Source organism: Equus przewalskii, chromosome 16, assembly GCF_037783145.1.
Source record: "Equus przewalskii isolate Varuska chromosome 16, EquPr2, whole genome shotgun sequence".
NCBI lineage: Eukaryota > Metazoa > Chordata > Mammalia > Perissodactyla > Equidae > Equus > Equus przewalskii.
This window is the reverse complement of record NC_091846.1, coordinates 124,875-145,555: the sequence shown is the minus strand read 5'-3', so window position 1 is coordinate 145,555 and position 20,681 is coordinate 124,875. Positions and strand designations below refer to the sequence as shown.

The following is a 20,681-nucleotide window of genomic DNA, read 5'->3' as shown; positions in this document are numbered from 1 at the left end:
GAGGCACATGGCTACTTATATCATTTCATAAATGTTTTGTATCCACTTTCAAGCCATTTCCTTCCAGATGACAGTTAATACTGTGATACATACAAAGGGTTAAAGTTGTATAGGTGCCTCAGGGCTACTTTTTAAACAGCTTTATTGATGTATAATTTACACAACATAAAATTCAAAAATTTTTACTAAATTTACAGAGTTATGCAACCATCACCATAATCTAATTTTAGAACGTTTCCATTACCCAAAAAGAAACTTTTGCTTATTCCCAGCCCAAAGCAAGCCCAAGGGTTTTAAAAAGTCAAGAAGAGGTATAATCAATGAGAAACTGAAGAAAGAACTTGATACAGCCATGTCACAATGATCTGACCTTAAAAGGACAGATGATATAGGTTTTCAAAAGAAGTCATTTTGATTTGGCTTAGGTGTTTGATTTTAAATTATGTTAAGATCATTGCTTCCTTTAATTCACTTGCTTAAAAAAGAAGTGCAGGAAGCAGCAAAGGATGCAATCCTGAACAAATCACTAGAAACCTCTGGCTAGGCTAAAAATCACCATTAGTTCGAATCCTCTGGGTATGAGCACTCAATAGTCACTAACCCACAGTTCATTATGTATTCACTTTACTCCACATTTTTATGTCTTCTTCACATATCCACACGGATTTAGGCTATCAAATCTACAAGTATAGAAATTCTATCAAAGAAATGACATTAAGCCTCAAAAAACTTGTATTTTAGTTAACTCGTGATGGATTTAGCTTCTTCACAGATCATCAGTTAAGAAGCCATTTTAGAAATAAGAACCAACAAAGCCAACTGAATTCAGTAATGACACCTCATATGTGTCTCTTCCAAGAGAGAGTATGCATTTAACTCAACTAAAACTAATACACATTAACAAAGGTCCAAACACCTCTCAGGATACATATACGCCCACAATGTTGCAATCTAAATATTTCTTTTTATACTAACTCTTATCTGACCTGAGACATTTAACACCATCAACCGACCCTAGTCTCATAAACCTCTCCTTTGGCCTCTAGAACACCACTCTCTTCTGTCTGTTTTTCAATCTCTGCCTGCTCCTTCTCAGTTTTGTTTTTTCGTAGATTACCCTTTCCCTGTCTTAATATTTACTATTTTTCCAGAGTACTGTCCTTGACCTACAGCAAAACCTGCTCTCACTGGGCAAACACATTGTTTAATTACCAATTGTAATCAGCAGAGGCAGGTAACAGGGAAACATACCCTAAAAACTAGGAAAAAATTTCAGACTACTCTTAGGTAAATGTAAAATAAAGACAAGATCAATACAGACTCTTAAAGAGACACAATAGTCTTTTGTATTAAAAATATTTGATATTAACAATATTCAATTTACAAAACTACCTAGAAGAATGTACTGATTAGAAAGGAGGATGATTATCCACAGAAGCACAAAAAGTAAAGTCACAGAAGCAAATATGGGGCAGGGCTCCGTATCTGGGGAAAGATGACTTGAGCCAAAGGACTGGTATTCCAGTCCTCTGACAGGGAGACAAGGAATGTGGTGACAAGGAACGCAGCAGGCTATCTAGGCCTACCACTGTTGAGCTATTTGATTAATCTTATTCCCTTTATTCCAAACAAGACCACAAACAAAGCAACTTCCAATAATTTGGCTTCTCGTGTCTGTCTGGATATTGGAAAAGAATGCCAACATAAGTATTCTTAGTCCCTGAGGCAATTATATTTGCCATTAAGTTCATAAACTGGTATTCTGCATCAGTTTTGTGAATTTGGCTTATGAGTTCACCTGGCTTAGAGTGGATCTGCTCATGTCTGCTGCTGAGCTTATAAAACTGTAGGCCAGACTCTGATACTTTCCCTAAGGTAATGACTGTGATGCTTCTTGGGAGACAATTTCCCCCGGAGACATACCATCTACAAGTAAATGAACTTATTTCTTTTGGGGCTTTTCTAAACCATCTACTCTCACTACTCCTAAAACCAGCATCAAGTCTAAGACCTCTTCTTAAGCTTCAGCACATACAGCCAACTGCCCTCTGGACATTTCTCCCCAGATATCTGGTAAACAGTAACTCAACATGTCCACTATCTTCCCCCTCCCAACTTCTGTCCTTTCTGTATTCCCAATCTTGGTGAATAATACCACAATCCATCAACTTCATCACCAAAGCCAGACCGTAAATCACTGATGACACTTGCCTTTTCATCATTCCTCACACTCCAACTACTACTAAGTTTTATCAATTTTCTCTGTTTAGCATTTATCATTATCTATTCCTCTCCAGTGTTACTACCTACGTTTGGTTTCTTATCTGCAGTTCCCTGAATGTAGTATGTTACCTCACTGACCATATATTTCTTCCTGCTAAGATGCCTCCCTTTTGTCCTCCTTTCCAATTGCTACTCATTTTTCACAGATGAGGGAAAATATCTTCTCTTTCCAAGTCCCAGAAGAACTGACTATTTCCTTCCTTGACATCTCTGCTAAATTCTGCATCTGTTACTATCATAGCATTTATGCACTTTATTGTTTACATGTGTCATCCTCTACTTATCATAACTTCTCTGTGTGTATCTCAATATCTAGGGTGTTAGTGTCTAGCACAAAAAATCAGTGGTCAATGCTGGCTGAGTGAATGAATCTCAAAGATACCTTTGACACACGTATCACTGAATATCGATACCTTCTAGATCTTTTAGTTCTTATTTTACACAGAATTTAACTGATAGAAACTATTTTGCCCTTTACATTATTTTTCAGCTTATGAATCATACTAAATATCAATTTTTCTGTCTCTGAGGCCATGTCAGACACTAACGGCATGTTCCCATTCTTATAAATACTTACTTAGTTGAGTTCTCAAATTCAATCTTTCCCATATTGTTGAACATGCAGACGATCTCACTGCAATTCATATTCAACCTAAAATAAAACACTCAGCACATAAGTAAATGTTCTGATACAAGTTTATTACTTCTAGATAAAAATCAGCTGCAGACATTAAAAACTGTAAAAGAATGAACATTTAAATAACTTTGTAATTTATCATAAATTACACTAATTTTCATTTGGTTGCTAACTTGGGAAACATTTGTGACCCAAATTTTCAACTTTATAATTGCTTGCTATTTTAATAAGTCTAAGCTCTAATATGTTTTTATACTTAATTGTTATATTCTCCTGAATTACAACATTTACCTGGGAGAGTTCCTTAGTTTTAGAGTGCTAACTTGTGACAATTCACTCTCAAATGTTAACTTCAAAGTCCGGATAATCTAGAATCAAGAGAGAAGCAGCGCCCACGTGAATTTTCTTTTCTCATAACTATTGTTGAAACAGAGTAAGATTTTAGAAGGAAAACTATACTCTTTAGGTATTTAATTAATGTGTTCAAGATTTGATTTTTAGGCACACAAAGGAAGGGATGCAAACAAGTGTTTATGACTTTTTCCCCTAAGAGAATTTAAAATCTTTTGGAGATGTGTATCAACAGGTAACAGCAACAAAAGACACTAGTTAATAAAAAGGATATAGCTATATGATCAGAGAAAATTCTGGTCAGATTCATTTTGCACCTGCATTGCTATCCTCAAATGTTTCTGCCCCACCTTCCTAATGAAGCTAACTAGGGTAAAGACCAAATCTTACTACTTTTTTAAATCTTCTAATGCCTCATGTGTAATACACAGGAAACGATGATTATTTCCTTAGAATTACAGTTGGAGGGAGTAAGATGGTAGCAAACTCTTCTAATTTAGAGACTTTGGAGGCAGGTGAACCAATGGCTTCTATTTTTATACCTCAGTTCAGTCCAAACATCTGATTATCTATGGGAAAGGAGGCGCTGAGGATTCAAAGGATCTAACGGAGCAAGGTAGAAACTAGCAAAGAGGATTGATAGTTAACCCTGTCCTGCCAAAGATCTCACAAGAAACATGTTTCTATTTTTGCCCAACCCTGCCTTCTAGGCACATGATTAGATGACAGGACAGAGCTGAAACACCTTGTGTCTTGACCTCACATTTGGGGTGGGGAGTGGGGGGAGAAAAACCTGAATGGATCTTGAGAAGTTTGTTGGATTTTGAAGTTTCAGTTGTACATCATTATGTGTCAGTCACCACATAAATGCATCCCTTCACCACCTGTGCCCATCCCCACCCTCTTCCCCTCTGGTAACCACTAAACTGTTCTCTTTGTGTGTGAGTTTGAAAAGTTTTTAAACCAAGAGTTGATATTAATACCTAAATTGTTTATGAAAAGAAAAGAGTCCCATTTAATTTGCTACTCTTCTTGATGCTCACTTTTTATTCAAGTGTCCGAGAAACAATAATTTTTGACTCAGTGTCATCCTATTTGCTCTCAGATCACATGTTATAAAGACCTTACTGCACCATTTCCCTAAGTAGTAAATAATAAAAGCTAAACAAATTTATTAATGTTTGTCTTAGAATCCAAATACCTAAGAATTTTAAACTGATCCCAATACAAGTTAGGATAATCTGAAAAACAAATTCTTCTTATGTCTAAAATATCATATTCCAGAGTATGCAAAATAAGCTACCACAGAAATAATTCACATTATAAACTATTTAAATTACCTGATTCAGGTCACAATACATCCTTAGGGAAGGTGCTGATTTTAACTCTCTTGCTATTTTCATAGCTGCATCCAAATCATTTTTTTTTCCTTCAATGTAGCTTTTAGCCATTATTACATTTGATAAATAATCATCTGTACTTCTTACTACTTCTTCACAGAGGTTCTTTTTCCTTCATTAAGATACCAAAGTTATTTTGCAGTATTTCATAAATATTTATACAACAAATAATTTATAGTAACGAACCATATTGAAAGGGTAATTTCACTAGTTTATGAACTAGTGAACATAATGTGGTTAAATGAGGCATTCAACTGAACTGAAATGGATTACAGCTGAAAGCTATGCATGTATAGAGAAAAAGTAAATTTTGTAGAAGAATACAGCTATCATGTCACAGATACAGCTGCCACTGACTTACAGAGGTAAGACAGACCCTAGGTGATTCCACATAAAGTAAGAGACCCTAGCATTCCTGCAGTCACTTGAGCCATTACAAAGACATATTTGTACTCCTTCCTCCCCTGCAGGATCTACCTGCACATTTTAAAATTTCCATCAATAGACACATATTACATGAATATAAAACAGAATTTTAAAATAGACTTCACCAAACCAGAACTTGTGTATCAATTAACCAGAATCTTCAAACTAATCACTTAGAAAGCCCATATAGCTATTCCTTCATTATTTTCACCTCATTATCCAAAACGTTTTCTGTGCCTGTGGTGGAATTACCTTATTATGGCAATTAAAATATCTTGTACCCAAAACTGTAGTGTCTAACGTATTATTTTATTCATCAAACAAATAACTTTTCATTATTTCCTCAAAGTTAAATCTGGCCTCAAAAAAGGAGAGTTTTCCACACCAAAGAATAATAAGAATGTGAACACAGGCTCTGAAAGTGAAGAGGTATTCCAAAAACTTTACTAACTGTATATATAACGTCTGAAAGTCATTTCTTTAGGGTAGAAAATGCTCATTTTGATAAGTTATAGTACGGTTCCTAAAAACTCATGCTCTTGGAGTGATATCAGCAAAATGGCAGACTAGGAACTTCTAAGCCCTTGTTTCCCAGTGGAGATGTCAAATAATAACCAAAAATTGGTTAAAACAATCTTATAGGAACTCTGGAAAATAGACAAAAGTGTACAGCAACCAAGCAAATGCCCAATTAAGAGAAAGCCACATTCACAACAACAGGAAATTTCATGATGTTTTCACTTGTCCTTGCACAGACCCCTTGGCACGGTGCAGTCTTGGTCTAAAGAAGGCAGAACAGTTCCCAATTACTTCTCTCTAACCAAAGGGAGCATAACAAACCTTATTTGCAATCTTCTACTTTGCTGGGGGGCTGCCTGAGGAACTAGTCTACTTCACCTAACTTGGAGCTCAGATGAGTGAGAAGCAGCAGGCACTGCTTGGGAAGGCTGCAGGAAGATTAACAGCTATAGATGCTTGGACAAGAGATCAGAGGTAGACACACAACAGACCATCTGAGGTTTGGAAGAGAAGCTGGGGTTAGATTTTTTGGGAAATTAATACATTTAAAAGCAGCCATGTATACAAGGGAATCAAAAAAATCACACTCAAAACAGTGGAGGCACGCAAGCAACTCCAGCCAGCCAGTTGTGGTGGCACCTGTGGCCACGGGGAGTGGAGCAGTAGCAGAGGCGGAGCCCAATAAGTGGGCCCCCAGCCACAAGTTAGAGCCTGACAGCAGCATCACAGGTGCACACAGGAGCGCCAAGTGCAGTGGCGCCTGCACAAGGCAATGGGTAACAGCACCTTCCTTCCCTGCTCCACCCACAGCAGCAGAACTTCCGAACCAGGTGATACCAGATGCAGTGGAGGTATCAGCCATCTCTGTACCCCGACTGGTGAGGCCAGAAACCAGGGAAATACTGGCAAGAGCAAGGAATCAGTGACCCCTATAAGTTCTGGCAGCAATGCAAGAGTACTGTTGATACCCTGACAGATGCAGTGGAAAGTAGAATGTACAGATCCCTCCAATACAGCCAGAGACAGCTCAGGTAACAGAATCCAAAAACTAGCACTATAGTACCACCTAATAAAACAACAAAAGAAAGTTCTCTAATCTCTAACCAGTTAAAAACTTTGAATCAAAACAAACAAAGCTACCCCTAATTAAGAAAAGTGTTTGCTATGGCAAAGGAATAACCCAGCAAGCACCACAAAAAGCCATGGTAACACAGCATCACACACACAAAAAAGAACAATTCTCCAGAAATCAAACATAATGTCATGAAAGACTGTGATCTAATTGATAAAGATTCAAAATAGCTGTCATGAAGAAACTCAAAGAGCTACAACAACAACAACAACAACAAAACCTCAGAAAGGCAGTTCAATGAACTTGGGAATAAAATGCATGACTAGAAGGACGACTTTACCAAAGAGATTAGAAATCTAAAAAAGAACCAAACAGAAATTCTGGAGCTCAAGAACCCAACAAATGAGCTATGAGAGCAGAGCATATGGAAGAGAGAATTAGCGAGTTCGAAGATAGAAATCTAGAAATGATGGAGGTAGAAGAGAAGAGACATTTTTAGAAAATGCGGAGGAGTTGGCCCTGTGGCCGAGTGGTTGGGTTCCTTCACTCTGCTTCAGTGGCCCAGGGTTCACTGGTTCAGATCCTGGGTACGGACCTACACACCACTCATCAAGCCATGCGGTGGCAGCATCCCACATAGAACTACAATGACACACAACTAGGATATACAACTGGGGCTTTGGGGAGAAAAAAAAGCAGAAATTCTACAAGTATTATCTGATTCCTTTAGAAAGGGCAACATAAGGATAACTTGGAAGCCCAGAAAGAGAATAGAGAGAGAAGGGAACAGTGAGCTTGTTTAAATAAACGATAGGTAGGAAACGTCTCAAACCTAGAGAAGAAACTAAATATACAAATCCATAAAGCTAATAGAAAACCCAATTATCTCACTGCAAAAAGACCTTCTCCAAGATATATGATGATAAAACTGTCAACAGTCAATGACAAAGGAAATTAAAGGCAGCCAGGGGGAAAAAACCCAATAACCTAGAAGGGAACCTCCATTAGGCTATGAGCAGATTTCTCAGCAGAAACTCTACAGGCTAGGAGAGAATGGAATGATACATTCCAAATAATGAATGATAAGAATTGTCAGCCAAGAATACTCTATCCAGCAAAGTTATCTTTCAGATATTCAGGAAAAATATTTTTCCAGACAATAAAAAAAGCTGAGAGAGTTCATTACCACTAGACCTGCCTTACAAGAAATCTTGAAAAGAGCTCTCCTACCTGAAATGAAACGCAAAGGTATACAAAACTTTGATCCCTTAAGGTAATACACAGAATCAGGAAATTGCAATTCTGTATCAGAACAGGTTAGTAAACACTTAATAATAACATAAAGGTTAAAGGAATAGGAAGCATTAAAAATAACTATACACTTCAATTTGGTAATGAACTCACAATACAAAGAGGGATAATTTGGGTCAACAAAAAAATAGAAGGGGAAGATGAAATGGATAGAACCTGGATAGGCTAATAGAGATAAGTTTCTATCAGCAGAAAAAGGACTATCTCATCTATGAGAACCTTTATATAAACCTTATGATAACCACAAAACAAAAATTCAGAGCAAAGTCACAAAACATAAAAAAAGAGGAAAACAAGAAACACACTGCAGAAAATCACTGAACTGAAAGGGCAGACAGAAACACAAAGAAGAAAAAACAATGGAAATACAGAATAAGCAGAAAACAAGAGATAAAATGGTAGTATTAAGTCCTCATAAATAAATAATTACCTTAAATGTAAACAGACTAAATTCACCAATCCAAAGACAGGGTGGCTAAATGGATTAAAAAGTGAGACCCAACAATATGCTGCCTCCAGGAGACCCATCTCAGCTCTAAAGACAAAGATAAGCTCAATGATACTCCAAGCAAATGGCAACCAAAAGAAAGGGGGTGTAGGCATACTTACCTCAGACAAAACAGACTTCAAGCTAAAAAAGATAACAGGAAACAAAGATAGAAATTATAATGATAAAGGGGACAATTCATCAGAAGACAGAACATTTATTAACATTAACATATATGCACCTAAAATTGGAGCACCAAAGTATATAAATCAACTACTAACAGGCCTAAATGAAGAAACTGACAGCAAGACAATAACAGTAAAGGACTTTTAACACCTCACTTACATCAATGGATAGAGCATCCAGACAGAAATTGAACAAGGAAAAAAATCAGCCTTAAATGAAACATTAGACCAGATGGACTTAATAGATATATATAGAACATTCCATCCAAAGGCAGCAGAATACACATTCTTCTCAAGTGCACATGAACAATCTCAAAGATAGACCATACGCCGGGAAATAAAACCAGTCTCTAATCAATCATTGCGATACACCACACTAACAAAGTGAGTAATAAAAATAATATGATCATCTCAATAGATGTAGATAAAGCATTCAACAAGATTCATCATCCATTTATAACAAAAACTCTCAATAAAATGGGTGTAGAAGGAAATATCTCAATAAAGACCATAAATGACAAACCCACAGCCAACATCACACTTATTTTTGGTGAAAAAACCAAAAGCCATCCCTCTAAGAACAGAAAAAAGAAAAGAAAGCCCCCTCTTACCACTTTCATTCAACATAGCATTGGAAGTCCTAGGCAAGAAAAAGAAATACAAGGTATCCAAATTGGAAAGGAAGAAGTAAAACTGTCACTAGTTGAGGATGACACGATTTTATACAAAGAAAACCCTAAAGAATCCATCAAAAAACTATTACAAAGAATAAGTGAATACAGTAAAGTTGCAGGGTAAAAAACCAATATACAAAAATCAGTTTTGTTTCTATACACTAACAATAAACTAGTGGAAAGAGAAGTAAAAAATACAATGTCATTTACAAACACAATCAAAAGATTAAAATATCTAGGAATAAATTTAACCAAATAAGTACAAGACCTGTACATTGAAAACTATAAAACATTGTCAAAAGAAATCAAAGACGACCCAAAGAAACGGAAAGAAAATTCATGTTCATGGAATAGAAGAATTAACGTAGTTAAAATGTCCATACTACCTAAAGTGATCTACAGATTCAGTGCAATTCCTATCAAAAAGCCAACGAGATTGTTCACAGAAATAGAACAAAGAATCCTAAAATTTATATTGACTAGACAAAAGACACTGAACAACCAAAGCAATCCTGAGAAAAAAGAAGAAAGTTGGGAGGCCGGGCAGGTGGTGCAGTGGTTAAGTTTGGTGAGCTCTGCTTCGGCAGCCAGGGTTTGTGGGTTGGGATCCCAGGCACAGACCTACTCCACTCATCAAGTCACACTGTGGTGGCAATCTACATACAACATGGAGGAAGATGGGCACAGATGTTAGTTCAGGGCCACTCTTCCTCAAGCAAAAAGAGGAAGATTGGCAACAGGTGTTAGCTCAGGGCCAGTCTTCACACCAAAAAAAAAAAAAAAAAAAAAAAGGAACAAAACTGGAAGTATCACACTCCTTGACTTCAAAGTATACTACAAAGATATAGTAATCAATGGAGCATTGAGTACTGGGAGAAAAACAGACACACAGGTCAATGGGGCAGAACTTAGAGCCCAGAAATCAACCCAAATATTGATGGACACCTAATTTTCAACAAAGGAGCCAAAAAAATATAATGCAGAAAGGAAAGTCTCTTCAATAAATGATGTTGGGAAATCTCAATAGCTACATAGAAAAGAATGAAAGTTGACTACTATCTTAGAGTAGACACAAAAACTGAGTCAAAATAGATTCAATACTTGAACTTAAGACCTGAAACCATAAAACTCCTAAAAGAAAACATATGCTCTTTGGCAGGGATCTGTTTTTCTTTTTTGAGGAAGATTAGCCCTGAGCTAACATCTACTGCCAATCCTCCTCTTTTTGCTGAGAAAGACTGGCCCTGAGCTAACAGCCATGCCCATCTTCCTCTATTTTATATGTGGGGTGCCTGCCTCAGCATGGCTAGACAAGCAGTGTGTAGGTCCATGCCCGGGATCCAAACCGGCGAAACCAAGGCCACCACAGCAGAACGTGCAAACTTAACTGCCGTACTACCAGGCCAGCCCCTTGGCAGGAATCTTAACAATATCTTTTTGGACATGTTTCCTCAGGCAAGGGAAACAAAAGAAAAAATAAACAAATGGGACTACAGCAAACTAAAAAGCTTCAGCACAGCAAAGGAAACCATCAACAAAACGAAGAGACAACTTACTGACTAGGAGAAGATATCTGCAAATCATCTGATAAGGAGTTAATCTCCAAAGTATATAAAGAATTCACACAACTCAACAACAAAAACCAAACAACCCGATTAAAAAATGGGCAGAGGACCTGAACATTTTTCCAAAGAAGATATATAGACAGCCAATAGGCACATGAAAAGATGTCCAACATCACTAATTATTAGGGAAATGCAAACCAAAACTACAATGAAATATCACCTCACACCTGTCAGAATGACTATTATTAAAATAACAAAAAATAACAAGTGTTGGAGAGGTTGTGGAGAAAAGGGAACGCTCAAATACTGCTGGTGGGAATGTAAATTGGTCCAGCCACTATGGAAAACAGCATGGATATTCCTCAAAATATTAAAAATAGAAATACCACATGATCCATCTATTCCATTTATCCAAATAAAATGAAAACACTAATTTGAAAAGATACATGCATCCTTATGTTCACTGCAGCATTATTTATAATAAATAGCCAAGACTCGGAAACAACCTAAGTGCCCACTGATGGATGAATGGATAAAGAAGATGTGATATATATACACAATGGAATACTACTCCACCATAAAAAAAGATAAAATCTTGCCATTTGTGACAATACGGATGGGCCTTGAGGGTATTAAGCTAAGTGAGATAAGTAAGGAGGAGAAAGACAAATACTGTATGATTTCACTCACATGTGGAATATAAAACACAGGGGGCCAGCCCCATGGCCAAGTGGTTGGGTTCACATGCTCCACTTCAGCGGCCCAGGGTTTGCTGGTTCGGATCCTGGACGCAGACCTACACACTGCTCATCAAGTCATGCTGCAGTGGCAACTCACATAGAAGAACTAGAATGACTTATAACTATGTACTGGGGCTTTGGAGAGAAAACAAAAAAGAGGAAGACTGGCATCACATGTTAGCTCAGGGCCAATCTTCCTCACCAAAAAGTATACCTTTAAAAAAATGTAACTAAAAAAATACAAAAAGCAAGTAAGCACATAAAGACAACAGATTGATGGTTACCAGAAGTGAAGGAGGGCAGAGGGAGGGAAACAGCATTAAAAGAGGTCATTTGTACAGTGACAAATGGAAACTAGCCTTTTGGTGGTGAACATAATGTAGTCTATACAGAAGTCAAAATATAATGATGTACACCTGAAATTTACACAATGTTATAAACCAATGTGATCTCCATGAAAAAAAAAGCTACACTTAGACTCACCCAAGATATATGCTCAGAAAAGACCTGAGAATACTTAAGCTTTCACTTCAGGCTGATCCCAAGGCTCAGAGAATGTTCAGCTACTCAGTGAAGGACTGCCCACAGCAAAGAGCCAGTCTGTAAAGCCTGGAAGAGGTGGTTGTTTTTTTAAATGCCCAATTTTCTATTTTTTAATTTTTATTTTTTTAATTGAGGCATAATTGACACATAACATTAGTTTCAAGTGTACTACATAACGATTTGATATTTGTATATAGTGTAAAATGACCATTACAATAAGTCTAGTTAACACCCATTAACATACATACACATTTTTTTTCTTGTGACTTTTAAGATCTACTCTCTTAGCAACTTTGAAATATACAATAGAGTATCATCAACTGTAGTCATCATACTGTACATTACATCCCCATGACTTATTCATTTTATAATAAATATAATTGGAAGTTTGTACCTTTTGACCCCCTTCACCAAATTCGCTCACCTCCCACTCCCTGCCTCTGGCAACCACCAATGTGTTCTTGGTATCTATGAGGGTTTATTATTTTTTTTTAAGGATTCCACATATAAGTGAGATCATATGGTATTTGTCTTTCCCTTTCTGACTTCTTTCACTTGGAATAACACCCTAAAGATCCATCTATGTTTTTGCAAATCATAAGGTTTCATTCTTTTTTATGGCTGAATAATATTCCATCACATAACACCCCCCCCCCCACACACACATTATTTTAATCCATTCATCCATTGAAGTACACTTACATTGTTTCCATATCTTGGCTATTGCAAATATTGCTGCAATGAACATAGGGATGCATATATCCTTTCAAGATAATGTTTTCGTTTTCTTTGGATAAATACCCAGAAGTGAAATCACTGGATCATATGGTAGTTCTATTTTCAAGTTTTTGAGGAACCTCTATACTGTTTTCCAATTTACATTCTCACCAACACTGTCTCCACATCCTCACCAACACTTATTATCTCTTATCTTTTTGATAATAGCCATTCTAATGGGTGTGAGGTGTGAGGTCACAAACTGTGGTTTTGATTTGCATTTCGCTGATGATTAGTGATGTTGAACATCTTTTTATCTATCTGTTGGCTACCTGAAGATCTTCTCTGGAAAAATGTCTATTCAGGTCCTTTGCCCATTTTTCAGTTGAATAATTTGTTCTTTTGTTACTGAGTTGTATGAGTTCTTTATATATTTTGTTTAACCCTCTATCAAATATATAACTTGCAGATTTCTCCCTTTCATTGCACTGACCTTTTCATTTTGTAGACTGTCTCCTTGGCTGTGCAGAAGTTTTTTTAGTTTGATGTAGTCCCACTTACTTTTGCTTTAGTTGCCTTTGCTCTTGACGTGAGATCCAAAAAATTCATTGGCAAGACTGATGTCAAGGAGCTTACCGCTTATGTTTTCTTCTAGGAGTTTTATGGTTTCAGGTCTTTGGTTCAAGTCTTTAATTTTTTTTTTTTTCAAGTTTTTCCTCCCATAATTTTTTTATTTTTATTAATGTTATGATAGATTACAATCTTGTGAGATTTCAGTTGTACATTTTTGTTAGTCATGTTGTGGGTACACCACTTCCCCCTTTGTGACCTCCCCCCAACCCCCTTTTCCCTGGTAACCACCGATCTGATCTCCTTAACAATATACTAACGTCCACCTATGAGTGGAGTCATATAGAGTTCGTCTTTCTCTGACTGGCTTATTTCACTTAACATAATACCCTCGAGGTCCATCCACGTTGTTGTGAATGGGCCAATTTTGTCTTTTTTTATGGCTGAGTAGTATTCCATTGTGTATATATACCACATCTTCTTTATCCAATCATCAGTTTCTGGGCATGTAGGCTGGTTCCACGTCTTGGCTATTGTAAATAATGCTGTGATGAACATAGGGGTGCAACGGACTCTTGAGATTTCTGATATCAGGTTCTTAGGATAGATACCCAGTAATGGGATGGCTGGGTCATAGGGTATTTCTATTTTTAACTTTTTGAGAAATCTCCATACTGTTTTCCATAGTGGCTGTACCAGTTTGCATTCCCACCAACAGTGTATGAGGGTTCCTTTTTCTCCACAACCTCTCCAACATTTGTCGCTCTTGGTTTTGGATGTTTTTGCCAATCTAACGGGTGTAAGGTGATATCTTAGTGTAGTTTTGATTTGCATTTCCCTGATGATTAGCGATGATGAACATCTTTTCATGTGTCTATTGGTGATATTCATATCTTCTTTTGAGAAATGTCTGTTCATGTCCTCTGCCCATTTTTTGATCAGGTTGTTTGTTTTTTTGTTGTTAAGCAGTGTGAGTTCTTTGTATATTATGGAGATTAACGCTTTGTCGGATAAGTGGCTTGTAAATATTTTGTCCCAATTAGTGAGCTGTTTTTTTGTTTCAATCCTGTTTTCCCTTGCCTTGAAGAAGCTCTTTAGTCTGATGAAGTCCCATTTGTTTATTCTTTCTATTGTTTCCCTCAACTGAGGAGTTATAGTGTCCAAAAAGATTCTTTTGAAACTGATTGTACTGCCTATATTCTCTTCCAAAAGACTTATTGTCTCAGGCCTAATCTTTAGGTCTTTGATCCATTTTGAGTTTATTTTGGTGTGTGGTGAAAAAGAATGGTCAATTTTCAATCTTTTGCATGTGGCTGTCCAGTTTTCCCAGCACCATTTGTTGAAGAGACTTTCTTTTCTCCATTGTAGGCCCTCTGCTCCTTTGTCGAAGATTAGCTGCCCATAGATGTGTGGTTTTATCTCTGGGCTTTCAATTCTGTTCCATTGATCTGTGGACCTGTTTTTGTACCAGTACCATGCTGTTTTGATCACTGTAGCTTTGTAGTATGTTTTGAAATCGGGGATTGTGATTCCGCCGGCTTTGTTTTTCTTGCTCAGGATTGCTTTAGCAATTCGCGGTCTTTTGTTGCCCCATATGAATTTTAGGATTGTTTATTCAATTTCTGTGAAGAATGTTATTGGGATTCTGATTGGGATAGCATTGAATCTGTAGATTGCTTTAGGTAGTATGGACATTTTAACTATGTTTATTCTTCCAATCCATGTGCATGGAATGTCTTTCCATCTCTTTATGTCATCGTCAATTTCTTTCAAGAAAGTCTTGTAGTTTTCATTGTATAGATCCTTCACTTCCTTGATTAAGTTTATCCCAAGGTATTTTATTCTTTTCATTGCGATTATGAATGGGATTGAGTTCTTGAGTTCTTTTTCTGTTAGTTCATTGTTAGTGTATAGAAATGCTACTGATTTATGCACGTTAATTTTATACCCTGCTACTTTGCTGTAGTTGTTGATTATTTCTAATAGTTTTTCTGTGGATTCTTTGGGGTTTTCTATATATAAGATCATGTCATCTGCAAACAGCGAGAATTTTACTTCTTCGTTACCTATTTGGATTCCTTTTATTTCTTTTTCCTGCCGAATTGCTCTGGCCAGCACCTCCAGTACTATGTTGAATAGGAGTGGTGAAAGTGGGCACCCTTGTCTTGTTCCTGTCCTCAAAGGGATGGCTTTCAGTTTTTGTCCATTGAGTATGATGTTGGCTGTGGGTCTGTCATATATGGCCTTTATTATGTTGAGGTACTTTCCTTCTATACCCATTTTATTGAGGGTTTTTATCATAAATGGGTGTTGGATCTTGTCGAATGCTTTCTCTGCATCTATTGAGATGATCATGTGGTTTTTGTTTTTCATTTTGTTGATGCAGTGTATCACGTTGATTGACTTGCGGATGTTGAACCATCCCTGTGTCCCTGGTATAAATTCCACTTGATCATGGTGTATAATCTTTTTGATGTATTGCTGTATTCTGTTTGCCAGAATTTTGTTGAGGATTTTTGCATCTATGTTCATCAGTGATATCGGCCTGTAGTTCTCCTTCTTTGTGTTGTCCTTGTCAGGTTTGGGGATCAGAGTGATGTTGGCTTCATAGAATGTGTTAGGGAGTACTCCATCTTTCTCAATTTTCTGGAACAGTTTGAAGAGAATAGGTATTAAGTCTTCTTTGAATGTTTGGTAGAATTCTCCAGAGAAGCCGTCTGGTCCTGGACTCTTATTTTTGGGGAGGTTTTTGATTACCGTTTCTATTTCCTTACTTGTGATTGGCCTATTCAGATTCTCCATTTCTTCCTGATTCAGTTTGGGGAGATTGTAGGAGTCTAGGAATTTGTCCATTTCTTCCAGGTTGTTCAATTTGTTGGAATATAGTTTTTCATAGTATTCTCTTATGATCTCTTGTATTTCATTGGTATCTGTTGTGATTTCTCCTCTGTCATTCCTAATTTTATTAATTTGCGATTTCTCTCTTCTTTTCTTGGTGAGTCTGGCTAGGGGTTTGTCAATTTTGTTAATTCTTTCAAAGAACCAACTCTTTGTTTCATTGATCCTTTCTATTGTCTTTTTTGTTTCAATATCGTTTATTTCTGCTCTTATTTTTATTATTTCTCTCCTGCTACTGACTCTGGGCTTTGTTTGTTCTTCTTTTTCTAGTTCTGTTAGGTGTTGTTTGAGGTTGCTTATGTGAGCTTTTTCTTGTTTAGTGAGGTGAGCCTGTATTGCGATGAATTTCCCTCTTAGGACTGCTTTTGCTGCATCCCAAATGATTTGGTATGTCATGTTCTCATTTTCATTTGTCTCCAAATAAAATTCGATTTCTTCTTTAATTTCTTCAATGATCCATTGTTTCTTCAGAAGCGTGTTGTTTAGTCTCCACATTTTTGCACCTTTCTCTGCTTTTTTCTTGTAGTTGATTTCTAGTTGAATAGCATTATGATCAGAAAAGATGCTTGATATTATTTCAACTCTCTTGTATTCATTGATGTTTGCTTTGGTTCCCAAAATATGGTCAATCCTTGAGAATGTCCCATGTGCACTTGAGAAGAATGTGTAACCTGCTGTTTTTGGATGAAGTGTTCTATATATATCTATTAAGTCCATCTGGTCTAATTTTTCATTTAATTCTATTATTTCCTTGTTGATTTTCTGTCTGGATGTTCTGTCCATTGGTGTTAATGGTGTGTTGAGGTCCCCTACTATTATTGTATTGTTGTTGATGTCTTCTTTTAGTTCTATTAAGAGTTGCTTTACAAATTTTGGTGCTCCTGTGTTGGGTGCGTATATATTTATAAGTGTTATGTCTTCTTGGTGGAGAGTCCCTTTTATCATTATATGCTGTCTCTCTTTGTCTTTCTTTATCTGTTTTGCTTTGAAATCTACCTTGTCTGATATTAGTATAGCGACACCTGCTTTCTTTTGTTCATTATTAGCTTGGAGTATTGTTCTCCATCCCTTCACTCTGAGTCTGTGTTTGTCTTTGGGGCTGAGGTGTGTTTCCTGGAGGCAGCATATTGTTGGATCTTGTTCTTTGATCCATCCTGCCACTCTGTGTCTTTTGATTGCGGAGTTCAATCCGTTTACATTTAGAGTGATTATTGAGATGTGGGGGCCTACCAATACCATTTTGTGTCTTGTTTTCCGGTTTTCTTCAATTTCCTTTGTTTCTCGTCCCATGGCTTAATCTGTTCTGATGAAGAGCTGCTACTCTCTGTTGTTGTCCTACTACTTATCTCCTCTGCTCTTGGTTTTGTAGTCCCTTTCCTTTTTTGGATTTTTCAGGAATGAGGGTTTTCCTGAGGATTTCCTGAAGAGGAGGTTTTGTGGCAATGAACTCCCTTAATTTTTGTTTATCTTGGAAAGTTTTTATTTCTCCATCGTATTTGAAGGATATTTTTGCTGGGTAGAGAATTCTCGGCTGTAGATTTTTGTCCTTCAGATTTTTGAATATATCATTCCACTCTCTTCTAGCCTGTAAAGTTTCTGTGAGAAATCTGCTGACAGCCTGATGGGGGTTCCTTTGTAGGTTAGTTTCTTTTGCCTGGCTGTCCTTAATATTTTCTCCTTGTCGTTGACTTTTGCTAGCTTCACTACTATATGCCGTGGAGTTGGTCTTCTTGCATTGATAAAGTTTGGAGATCTATTGGCTTCTGTCACCTGAAGATCCATCTCTCTCACCAGATTTGGGAAGTTCTCAGCCATTATTTCTTTGAATAGGCTTTCTGCCCCTTTCTCCTTCTCTTCTCCCTCTGGTATACCTATAATCCTTACGTTGCATCTCCTAATTGTGTCTGATAATTCTCGGAGAGTTTCTTCATTTCTTTTTAGTCTTACTTCTCTCTCCTCCTCTGCCTGCAGCAATTCTCTATTGCCATCTTCCAAATTGCTAATTCTTTCCTCCATATTATCAGCCCTACTGTTCAGAGCATCTAGATTTTTCTTAATCTCCTCTATTGTGTTCTTCATTTCCAATATTTCTGTTTGGTTCTTCTTTATTGTATCAAACTCTTTTGTGACATAGCTCCTGAACTCGTTGAGTTGTCGGTCAGAATTCTCTCTTAACTCATTGAGTATTTTAATGATGGCTGTTTTGAAGTCATCATCATTTAGGTTATATGTCTCATTTTCTTTGGGATTGTTTTCTGTGTCTTTGTTATTTTCTTTCTGTTCTGGAGATTTAATGTATTTTTTCATATTGCTTGATGTTGTTGATTTGTGCCTCTGCATGGAGATAGAGTTTAGTTGCTCCTTTCACTTGTTTCAGCTGCTGCGGTGGGGGAGCAGCTGTTTATACTGCACCAACGAGGAACCCTGTCTGCAGTTGCTAACTGGGCCTGGGCCCCTCCTCGTAGTCCCAGTGGTCCTTTGGATTCCCTCCTCTGCCGTGGGGGCCGTCACAGGGGGGCTTCATGCTGCTGGTGCCTACTGTTGCAGCCCACCCAGACATGCTCCCTCCTTGGGGTCTGCAACGGTGTTATGGGCTTTTCCAGCGGCCAGGGGTGGAATCACTTATATTTGTCGCTCCGTTGCTGTCAGCACCCACAAAATCTCACTTGTCCACTATGGGTCGCAGGAGAGCTATTGGCATCTTCTACAGTCTGTGGTTAGTTCACCTAGCTATGCTGCTTTTGTCCTGGGGTCTTCCAGCCTTGTGGCTGCCAGATGGGTGCTTTCTACTGGTGCTGTACAGAGGCTTTCCCTGAGACTGCTGTGAGCCTATAGGGTTTCCCCCTAGGCTACAGAGCTGGGTCGCTGGAACTCCCCCCAGCCCCAGTCCTGTTCCCCAGGAACTCGGGGAGCCCTTTGCCCTGACTTGGGGGGATAGCCGGAGATCCTGATTTCAGTGGTAGCTGGTCAGCTGCCACCCTGCCTAATATTCTCCTCTCCGGGACCCTCCCAGTATTGTGGATGCTGGGCGTAGCCCCTCTGCTAATAGCAGACAGAGAGTTTAGTGTGCTGCCTGGGCAGAACTCTGGATCTTCCCCTCTGGGGCGCGGAGCGGGCCTCTGGAGCTTCCCCCAGCCCCAGTCCTCTCCAAGATCTCCAGCAATCCCTAGTCTCACGGGGCCGGCAATGGCAGCTGGGGGTCGTCCCGCCCTCTGGGATTCTCTCTGGGACTCTCCCGGAGTTGAATGCTGGGAGTGGCCCCTCCGCTAATGGCAGACAGAGAGTTTTGTCTGCTGCCCGGGCAGAACTCTGGAGCTTCCCCAGCCCCAGTCCTCTCCGAGATCTCCGGCAATCCCTAGCCCCACGGGGCGGGAAATGGCAGCTGGAGGTCGCCCTGCCCTCTGGGATTCTCTCCGGGACTTTCCTGGAGTTGAATGCTGGGCGTGGCCCCTCCGCTAAAGGCAGACAGAGAGTTCTGTCTGCTGCCCGGGCGGAACTCCAGAGCTTCCCCTCCGGGGTGTGGAGTCTTTGGAGCTTCACCCAGCCCCAGTCCACTCAGAGATCTCCGGCAATCCCTAGCCCCACCGTGCCAGCAGTGGCAGCCGGGAGACCTCCGTACCCTCAGCGACTCTCTCTGGCACCCTCCGGGCGCCGCGAACACCAGGCAGGATCTCCCCGCCAATGGCGGGGAGAGACTCTCCCCGCGGGCCCAGGTGTGCAACTCCAAAGTTTCCCTCTGCGTTTAGGAGCAATTGCGGGGGGTTTAGGTAGGGTTCTGGTCACCTGTTTCCACCGTCGCTCCTCTGTTGTGTGCTCGCTCCTGCCCTAGATGTGTGTTGATCTTCTGGGGGCGTCTGTTGGAAGAAAGCCGCTTGCGGGTACTAGGCTGTTTGGTCAGGGTCGGAGAGTTTTCACCTATTTCCACATCCTCCCAGAGGAAAGTCCGTCTGCCTTCCGATGTATAGTTGCATGGGTCTCTCAGATGTCCTGAGATGCTGTCTGGATATCCTTTGTTAAGCGATAAGTGTCCAAATAATTGTAGACTCGAAGGGGAAGAGACAAAGAGGACTACTCACGGCGCCATCTTGGATCCCCCCCTAATTTGTTTTTATTTAATTTTTGTGTATGGTGGATGACAGTGGTCCAATTTTCCCAATGCCATTTATTGAAGAGACTGTCCTTTCCCCATTGTATGTTCTTTGCTCCTTTGTCATAAATTAATTGACCGTATAGGTATGGGTTTATTTCTGTGCTCTCTTTTCTCGTCTATTGATTTCTATCTGTTTTTAGGCCAATACCATAC

General features: G+C 38.8%; 1 protein-coding gene across 4 annotated transcripts in view; it reads right to left on the bottom strand.

Annotated features, from left to right (window-relative positions):
• RNF17 (ring finger protein 17) overlaps window positions 1-20,681 on the bottom strand; it is a 152,592-nt gene that overhangs the window by 100,730 nt on the left and 31,181 nt on the right. For all 4 annotated transcript variants that reach the window (XM_070577751.1, XM_070577750.1, XM_070577753.1 and 1 more), the window contains exons 7-9: window positions 4,612-4,783; window positions 3,212-3,288; window positions 2,861-2,935 (exon numbers count right to left, since the gene is read on the bottom strand). In XM_070577751.1, the coding sequence (XP_070433852.1) occupies window positions 2,861-2,935; window positions 3,212-3,288; window positions 4,612-4,783 (324 nt within the window). The remainder of the gene's footprint in view (window positions 1-2,860; window positions 2,936-3,211; window positions 3,289-4,611; window positions 4,784-20,681) is intronic.